Source organism: Crocodylus porosus, unplaced genomic scaffold (assembly GCF_001723895.1).
Source record: "Crocodylus porosus isolate Cpor-Errol unplaced genomic scaffold, CroPor_comp1, whole genome shotgun sequence".
NCBI classification, from domain to species: domain Eukaryota; kingdom Metazoa; phylum Chordata; order Crocodylia; family Crocodylidae; genus Crocodylus; species Crocodylus porosus.
Genome location: NW_017728916.1, coordinates 7,319,420 through 7,329,128, shown reverse-complemented (window position 1 = coordinate 7,329,128; position 9,709 = coordinate 7,319,420). Strand labels below are relative to the sequence as shown.

The 9,709-nt window shown below is 53.0% G+C and overlaps 1 protein-coding gene across 2 annotated transcripts in view; it reads right to left on the bottom strand.

The window, feature by feature from the left end:
• Window positions 1–2,620: 2,620 nt before the first annotated feature.
• The window catches only part of HTR2C (5-hydroxytryptamine receptor 2C), a 261,421-nt gene continuing 254,332 nt past the window's right edge, over window positions 2,621–9,709 (bottom strand). For both annotated transcript variants that reach the window (XM_019536369.1, XM_019536370.1), the window contains one exon: window positions 2,621–6,608. In XM_019536369.1, the coding sequence (XP_019391914.1) occupies window positions 5,776–6,608 (833 nt within the window). In that variant the 3' untranslated portion in view covers window positions 2,621–5,775. The remainder of the gene's footprint in view (window positions 6,609–9,709) is intronic.

The following is a 9,709-nucleotide window of genomic DNA, read 5'->3' as shown; positions in this document are numbered from 1 at the left end:
GCCCCTCCTGGGCTCTCACATCCATAAGCATTTTCTAGCACTCCTGTGTGACCTGCGACCGTACCTTGCTGTTCCACCTCTGTCGTCTGGAGCCACGCAGCACTGCTCCTCCAAATATTCAGCATTTTGGTTCATGCCCTCAGAGGACGTCATTGTTTTGTCCGTGCCATAAGCAAAGTAACGAATAGTTTTTAATCTAGTCTCAGCAATAAATAGAACAAGCCTCCTTTCCATAGCATCAGCAGGCATGTCTGCCAGACGACTGCTATGCAGCCCCTGGGGTGGCAGAGTTACTTGCTGGCTTCTGCCAGGACGAGCAGAGCCAGACCTGGGAGGACGAGCTTCCTCGTGGGTGGAGCTGTCACAACGCTAAACAGATGTGTCAGGAAAGGCAGCGCAATAAAACCTGCAGCAGCGGCATGCGATATAATTCTCTCTTTTTGATATTACCTCCCCCTTGGCCCCCGGCTGCGCTGGTATTTGGCAACCTGCAAGATGAGGGCAGCAAGTCGGGGCCAAAGAGCCACACTCCCTCCTGCAAGGCCGTGTTGCGTGTGCGTACGTACGTGTGCATACGTGAGGGTGTGCACTCAATGCCGTGCTGGCTGGGATCCGTCTCCTATCAGCTTCTCCTAATGGCTCTCTTTGTGCGTGGGGATGGAGGCGCTGGCATCACCTGCAGGTCCCAGCATTTGAACCGGGGCAGCTCGCGGATGCTGGACCGGGGAGCAGCCCAGCCCCAGTCAAGTTTGCCTGCGCTCTCAGGCTTCCTCATCATGGGTCAGTCGCTGCAACGTTTCGGTGCCTATGGATAGGGCAAGTCTGCTTGCAGCCCCATACCCTGCCATGCATGACAACAGGCGTGATGCTGTGTGTGCCAACGTGGCTCATGACCCTCCAAGCCTCCCTATAGCACTGGCCGCTGGTACCGCTGGGTCGCGGTCCATCGCAGAGGCTGTGGATGCCTTTCCAGTGGGACCAAATGGAAGCAGGACTCTGGCTACACACAGCCATCGTTTTTGTGGCTGGATCAGCCGCGCTGGTACGTGTCCTGGCACAGTTGCTGCTATGCTGGCAGGTAGGGACGTCGGACCACGGGGCTGGGCATCAGGGACAGTGGCTCTGCTTGCTTGGCCCCGACCCAGGGTGTGCGTCTGAAAGCTTAGGGAGCCCCCCCGGGGTCCCCAGTCTGTGCTTGCAGATGCACACGCAGGGTTGGGACGGGGGAATCCCTGGGGGGAAGGGAACAGGGGGCAGACTGTGCCATGAACGTACAGACATCCGCCACGATAAAGCACCGAGAACTGATAGCAGGGATCAGCGTGCAACTCTTCGGGAGTATCAAGGGGCAGGGATGTCTGTACACCCATGGTCTGTCCCTCCCTGAGAAGCTGCACGGCAGGACAAGGGCGACGTCTGCTTGCAGCCTCTGTGGTCCGTCACTCGCCCGCTGTCTGATATAACATCTCTCGGCTACTTGCAGCCTGGGCTGAAACCAAAAACTGCTCCCGACCCATGAGTCGTCCTCCCGGACAGAGCAGGGCTGCCCGGAGAAACAGCTCCCTGCCCGGTGCATGGACGTGACGCCTGAATCCCCACGCTGGCTTTGGGCCCTCGGGACTCACCGGTGCACCACTGACCCAAGGGGGAGGCTGGGTTGGAGGCTGGGTTGTCGGCCTCCAAATCACGCAAAATTTGGGGCCCAAGGGGCAGGCACCATGACTTCTTAGCAGCATACGCTGTCCTCAGTGTCTTGAAAGGAACAATGGGTACAAGGTAAGCGGCTTGCAATTACCGAACGATAACCCACTGCTGGGTTCACATGGCAGCCCAAACAGGCCTCTAAAGGGCACAGACCGGTGGGAGGCTCTTGGCAGACAAGAAAATCCTGGGTTAGGATCGGCTTGTACCAATGGCACCACCCAATGGCATGCCTTGCGTGTGAAGTGGGAGGATCGGTTTGACCCAGGAGATACCAGCCTGACACTTGCGTGTCAAAAACGCTGGTTTCTCCTTCTCCCTGGTCTGTTTGCGGAGCCACAGCTGTGTCCCCGTGACCCTGACCTCCGGGATCTGGTCAGGAAAGGATTTCATGGGCCGCCTGCGTGCATCTCTCCCCAGCTGCTTTGGGAAAGGAGGGCTGCTACCTGCCGCCGCGTCCAAGGAAGGGTTTCCGCTCTTCCAGCTCAAGTCCTGGGGAAAGCAAGGAGATCTGCACGTTGGGCTTATAAAGCAAATCACGGCTGAGCAGAGACCTGGGGACCCACGCACGCACTTCCACCAGATCTCTCCGGAGCAAGACTTCTGAAAGCTGTGCAAGAGGTAACTGCAGGAAAGGCAGAGCAGTTGGGAGGAGGTCATGATGAAATGCAACCATTTTTTAACCTCTCAACACTGTCACTTTTCATAGAAGTGGAGACTCACCTCCCTGAGGGCTGGGAGGGTGAGGACATTTGCTGGCGTGAAGATCCTGGGCTGAGGTCATCAGAAAAAAATTTATTACCTGCTCCAGCTCCTTTCATAAGTATACATTTTAATGGAGGCTGGGTGGAGGGTAGGGGGAAACGAGGTGTTATTTCTTTGATGAAAAACCCATAAAAATAAAATTAAGTAAGAATGATTAAATCACAAACTTTCTTTAATAAATTAATAGCAGCATCACAAAACCCTGGTGTGAAGAGCCAAAAGGATGTCGGGTAGGTGACAGTATTGAACCATTCACAAAGATGTTTCTCATCTGATGGCGGGGTGGGGAGGATTGTAAGGCAATCCTCTTGCATGTCTAAACAGATCATGTACATCGAAATGGGCTCAGCTGAGAAGCAGCGCTTACCATATTTACAGTTCTTGTGTTCAAATGGTTTCCTGTTTTTAAACATCTATAAAAGTTTGGTAGACTCTGTATTAAATTCTCAGTATTTACATCCAAATACAGCAGGTGCTTTCTTTGCCCTCGAACGACAGAATCGGCCTGGACCGGATGGATGGTGCCCAGTCCAGGATGACCCTGGCCAGTGGACTTTGCTGGATGTTTGGATGTCAGGACACGTGAACTATTCACACAAGTGCTATAAGCTCTTGTCGTTCAACTTATTGCTTGATGCTTTTAAAGTCTGTGGTTGCTTTTTCAACCTACAGAGATGTCGAGATTTGTTTTTTGGAAAAGATGTGCTGTGAATTTGCCCTGCCAAAACACTCAGCAAAAGAAAACGCAGCTCCGATTTGATCCAGTGCTTGCAGGACCCAAAGCTGAAGCAGGGAGCGGGGCAGCCCCCACAGACGTGAACTGGTCTGAATGGCTCAGTTCTTTCCTGCTGGCGCTGATGCTTGCAGGGAGGTGCCCGTGGGAGCAGGAGTAACGCTTGAGGCCGTGGCTGGTCCCGGCTGGGCACATGCAGGGCGCATGCTGCCTTCCTGCACGTGGCAGGGTGGGCCCACCACTGCCATACCACCCACTTTCAATTAAATGACTCTGGCCTTATCCTGATGTGAACGAGACCCATCGGCTTCGGTGGAGCAAGTCCTGACATCATATTTCTGTGACGGCCCCATCCAGATTGCTGGATACAGCGCGATTCAACAGCATCGCTGGGCCGCTAAACCGGCAGCTCAGGCTGGCACTTCCTGGACCTTTATATCTGCCGCTCACAGAGACACCAAGTAAAGCCAGGCTATGTTAGTCAAATGCAACTTGTTCTTGACCTGCAACAAGCCACGCTACTCTAGAGCTGCTCCTAAGCAGAGGCTGCCACATGCTACCACGTGTACCTACCGCACAGCAGCATTAGCTGATGAAGCTGTAAAACAGTAAGGGCTAGATCTGATGCTAAGTGACACTCTGAGCACGAGGTGGCATGTGAAATGTACTCCTCCCAAGGGCACTGGCTCAAGAAGCACGTGCCTGAGAGCTCACCGACAGCAGCACAATCAGAAAAACCAGCCCAAATTACCTAGGCGTGCTGACTGCAAGTGCCTTAGTTAAACTGCATTGCAACCTGGTGTGGATGCACTTGCTCACTTCAATGGGACGTTGCATCAATTTAGCTCATTTCAGTTTGGAAGTCAGGTGGACTCATTCAGATCCTGACTAGTGTCTACACCAGGGTTCAGTGCAGTTTAATCCACTTTAAGCTTAATTCAGATGACCTTTCCTGAGCATCCCCATGTAGACCAGCCTTCAGCCACAACTTCCCCGCAGCTTCCTTCCTCCTTGCTCCGGGGTAGGATTTCCTTTCTGCTCTGCGCCACCAGCATGCTCCCCAGACTGGCTCTCCTGGCCCCGGGGGTTTCCGACACCCCTCCAAGTCGCTCTCTGCCTCTGCACAAGCCTGGTGCCTGGTGTCTGCAGGGATGGCGCATGGAAAGTGAAGCTCCTGCTCCTGAATTTTAACCCTACCAATCCCAGGACCTGCAAAAGCAGCATGTAAACATGCAAAGAAACACCTGCGTTGAGAGACTGGGAGAGGATGCAAACCTGAGCTCTCTGGGACCAGGGCTCTCTTTCCCGGGTAAAATGAACAGCCTGGTGCCAAGGGATGCCAAAGGCACAGGGCTGGCCCCGACGGGGCTAGGTGCTATCGGTCTGGCCCGCGACCTCCCTGCACCAGCATGCCAGGAGAGGTCTGAGGTCCCTCCTGACTCGACCGCTGGCCCAATTTGTTCTTTGCAGGGAAGATGTTGCATGGCATGAGTGAGGTCTGGGCCACTGCTGGCTCTGCAGCTGGGGAAGGGCAGGGCGTCTATGAATTGAGGGTGCTCTGGAGACAAGGGATGCCAAGAAGTTTATGGGGTGGGGGGCTTGCACGCTCCTTGCCCCGGCTGCTGCTGTGAGAAGCGCAGACCTGCCCGCCTGCTCCCACGCCCTATGTGCTAGCCCTGGCACCCCGGGGTGCTCCCTGCTGCTGCCCCCAAGCAGGCTGAGAACAGAAAGCCAATGTGGGGTGTCCCAGCCTGGGGAGCTGCAGGGCCTGTTTCCACGTGGGTAGAGCCTTGCCCCTGGTAGCATGCTCACAGGGGGCGGAGCAGGGCAGACGATCCCCTGGCACTGCTGGGATCCCAGGACCAGCTCGCACCAACATGCTGAGGTTGCACAGCAATACTGGGACGGCCCCCCTCACTGCAGACATGAATGAATATGTTTTAGTGCCCAGAGCCCACCGATCTCGGCTGCCACGGACCTGTGGTCAGAACTGACCTAACATCACACCTACCGTGCCCCGCCTGCCGCGGCTGCCGCTTAGTGGGGCACTGCTTTCCTTCCAGGGTTGTGGCAAGATGAATTCCTGCACTCCTTGCCTCGTCATGGCCCCTGACATGGGTGAGGATTAAAGTACATATTTACTGTCAACCTGAAAAAAAAAGTTAGACTGACCAAGACCATTTTCCTGTATTCAATATATAAGTATTAATAGGTCATTCTGGACTCCAGCAAACACCACCTGAGATAAATATTCAGCATTTTTGTTCATGCACTGGAAGAAGAAGTCATCGTTTTGTCTGTGACATAAGCAAAGTAACGAATAGTTTTTGATCTAGTATCAACAGTAAATAGAACCTTAAACTTCACTGCGGTGTGTGTGTATATATATATATATATCTGTGTATATATATGTATATATGAGTTAAAGTACTGGACCGGAAAGATGGATGTTTAAAAAAAAAAGCTTTGTTCGGAAGCAGTATTTACAACGTTCTTCGACGGAGACACACATTGTTACACAACCGTGTTTGGGCTGCAGACACATCGCCACAGACGGCTGCAGCCGCGGGTCTCTGCTACACGCAGCTCACCCTTTCGCTTACAACATTGCAGCTATTTATTGACAACTCTGAAGTCCCTGGCTGCATTTCTAAGCCCTCCTCAATGTCATCCAGCTCCATGCTGTTGAATTCATTGCCATTTCGATAGCTGTTTAAATTGAGGTCCTTCCTGTACAAAGCCGTAGAGGGGACGTTTGGACATTGGTTTTGTCTCAGAGTCGATTTATTATTGGCCTTGTATTGGCAGCGGATGTAGTTGGAGAAAGCCCTGCGATAGGTTTTATTGAAGAGTGTGTACACAAGGGGATTGACCCCAGAGCAGACGTAACCCACCCACACAAACACGTCCAGGAGTTCGGTCAGGAGGCTTTCGCTGCAGGTTTCCGTGCAAAGCACAGACATGATGTTAGTGATGAAAAATGGGCACCACATGATAAGGAACAAAAAGAAGACGATGCCCAGGACCTTGGAAGCCCTCCGTTCGTTGTTGATGGACTGCATGGTCCCCTTCCGAAAGAGCACGGCCTCCTTGTTCGCGGGGGAGTTTAAGTGAGAGGTGCCCTCGTGATTCTGGAGCATGGAGATGTTCTCGGTGTTGTTTTCCTTCTTGAGGCAGCTCATGCTGCTCCGTCTCTGCTTGGGCATCTCCCCGTACATGAACACGGTGGCTTGCCTCTGCAGCACCTGCACCGTCAGGCAGTACGTGATCACCATGATGACGAGCGGGATGAAGAATGCCACGAAGGACCCGATGAGGACAAAGTTCCTTTCGTTCAGGATGCAGCTCCCGTTGACGAACACCCGGGAATCGTCCTGCAAACCTATGACAGGAATGGGTGTGGAGATCCCTGGAACGGGGAATAAAAACAGACCGTTACGACAAGCCGAGGCCCGGAGCACGCGGGTCAGGGACGCGCACCCTACGTTCGCCAGGCTGTGTATTCAACCGAAGTTACTATCCTCTGAGGCAAAACAAAGAATCCCCTTTGCCGTGCGGAGGCTCGCTAGATGGCACTCCAGCTCCAGCGAAAGGACGAGCTGCTGTCTTGACCGTCTATATAGGTATGCCGCTGAGGAGCCACGCACTGAATCACCTCCCCAAGGTTTCACTGTAACTCAGCTACTGGGCTGTCCTTTCTCTGACATTCATTTTGCCCTGCAGATGCTCTCCCAGTTACACACCCGGCGGCTATTTACAACACGCACAGGCAACCCCGGTTTGGAGAGATTGTGAGAGCATGAGGGTAGACAAGATTCTCTGGGTAGATGTCTTAGCTTTTATTAGACCAACTAAACAGCTGGAAAAATTGTTCTTTGCATGCTTCCGCCCTTCTTTAGGCCTAGGGAGAGTCTGCTGGGGTTCGTGCGCTCTCCTGGGTGGGATGGAAGTCAACATGCAAAATGCAGGCCTATGAAAATGCAAGTGCGTGGTACATGCATGCAGGGAGCACAGACACTCTTAGCCACTGAGGGAGGAGTCAATCACATGCAAGAAAGCTGCACCCAGCCAGCTTCTAAGTGCCGATCCATGAAATATGGTTGAAATCGGTCTGACAGATAAACAGCCACCTTCTCCATGGCATTATAGTTACTTGCTCAAGAGGAAGTATTTGCTGGTTTTGGTCTGATCCTGAGTGGAGCTGACAGGTGCTCAGTGCCTCTCAGGATCCAGCCCCGCGCCTGTATTGCTCAGGGAGTGCAGACATCCCGGCGGGGATGTCTGCAAGCTGTGTGTGTCTCTGGGAGTGGTGCTACCAGCACAGTCAGACTCGCTGGTACTCTGCAGGCAGCTTGGTGAGACCCAAGCAGGGTTTGCCTTATTCCTGTCCCCACGCAGCAAGGGCAGAGATGGCCCAAACCCCGGGCGCCTTGTGTTCGTGACAGAGCAGAGAGGTTGCACCCGCGCACAGGCCGTCTGTGATCTGGAGCCAGAGCGCAGCAACGAGGCTGAAGGCTGAAGGCACGCGAACTTTAAGTGCATTCACTACACTGGTAACTGTGCACAGCATCTGCTTCTCCAAGCCCCAGGCCTCCAGATGAAACCCCAGAAGTCACAAACTTCAAGTGGGTTTTTGCTGTCTGACACCTTGGGCTATTCCTGCCGAGTGGCAGATCTGGTGAGGACAGGATGACAAATGCGAGACAAGGGAAGAGGACTCTCCCCTTCCCCACCCTGCTTTGCTTGGCAGGCTGCGCGCTGTCCTGGCGTGCTGCTGAGCTCGTCTCTGGGGCCAAAGCCCTGTCTCTGGCCATAGCGCTTGTTCCCTGCAAAGGGAGAAAGCGCAGTCCGCAGCATCGATCACATCAACAGCAAAACAGCTCTGCTCTGGGGGCTCAGGGCCAGGGCGGGATGTCAGAGAGACCAACACAATGAAATGGCCTGGAAATACAGACGCATTAAACTACCCCCGTCTCAGTACCAAGATTTTAGCCTCTGCAAAAGCACTTCGTGAATATGGGACAGAAGGGGTGGGTCTCAACGGGGGGCTGATTCCCATCTTTTCAAGCTGCGTCACAACTGCAATGGAGAAGAATATGCAGAGACTGGGGGGAAAAAAGATGACAAGAGAAATCACGCGCATTTCAGGCTCCTTCAGCAAAACAGCAAAAATAGTAGTGGCAAAGGAAAACACGCTGGTAGGAAACAATGTGAATGTCAAATTTCCAAGGGAATAAAATGAACACTGGCGTGTGACACAAAACTACTAGTCGAAACAACCTGCGGTGGACAGACGTCTCCTTCTCCTACTCTCCATGCATTATGATTTACAGAGCTGTACTACAGCAGCTGTTTCGGACACCGAATCTGCTGAGGCCCATGGTGCCAGGTGCTGCATGAACACATGACAGAGGGTAGTTTCTTCCCAGAAAAATTGATGAGCTAAAGCAGTGGTCAGCCAGGCTTTGGAGCCACGGGACAGGTGGGCTGGTGTCCCCCAAACCGGCCAGTTGTCGCTGTTTCCCTGCCCTGCCCGGCCACTGCACAAAGCCTCCTCCCCACCTCCTGGTACAAAGCTCCCACGATGGCTCTGCCGGCTGTATCCGGCTAGAGAGCTGTATGCTGCCAATTTCTGATCTAAACAGACAAGGCAGGAAAAGCCTTGGGTAAAGGGAGCATTGCTATCCCTGCTTTGCTTATGAGGCACCGAGGCCAAGATTGGGGCATCTACTCCCCCCCGGTGCCTTTGGACTTCCCAGCCCTGGGGTCACACTGGCAGCTTCTGCCAGAGCCAGGAACTGAACTCGATTAAAAGTGTAAAAAATAAAACAACATGAAAATAACACTCAGTCCATGGCTGCCGTCTCCTTCACTCAGGGGCCACGGTTCTATTCAGTTTACCCACAAATGCTCCCCTGTGCAACCAGGTTGGGCTGTCTTTGCCCCAGGACAGCCCACTGTAGTTAGTGAAGTTGTGCAGTAATTGCTAATCAACCAGACAACAGCAAAAATGTAAGTGCAGGATGCAACTATATTAAAAGGTCAGCAATTATAAGAGATGAGCTGAAGCCATTCTGCTCCTGGACGCCAGTCCCCCCACCTCCTGCTGCTAGTTCAGTGGTTCATTTCATTCCCAGAATGACCTACATCTCTAGCAAGTCTCTCTCACTGGGTGATTATGTTAAAAGGAAAATGAGAAAAAACACATTTTTTAAAGCCATGGCCCATGCACATCAATGACACGAAGCCCAAAATAGTTTGTATCTTCAAGACGCGTGCAAAATGCAGGGAAGAATGAACCATGGCAATTTCCTGTTTGAGTGAAGTGGCTTTTTTGGAGTATATTTGCATAGTATATGCTGCTGGGCCCCCCTCAGGCCCCGGGGGAGGCACACCTGGGCCACGGGTTAGCGAGGATTTAGTTAAGGAGCTTCTGGAGGGGCTGGACGTATTCAAGTCAGCCAGCCAGGATGATCTCCACCCTAGAGTTCTAAAGGAACTGGCCGAGGT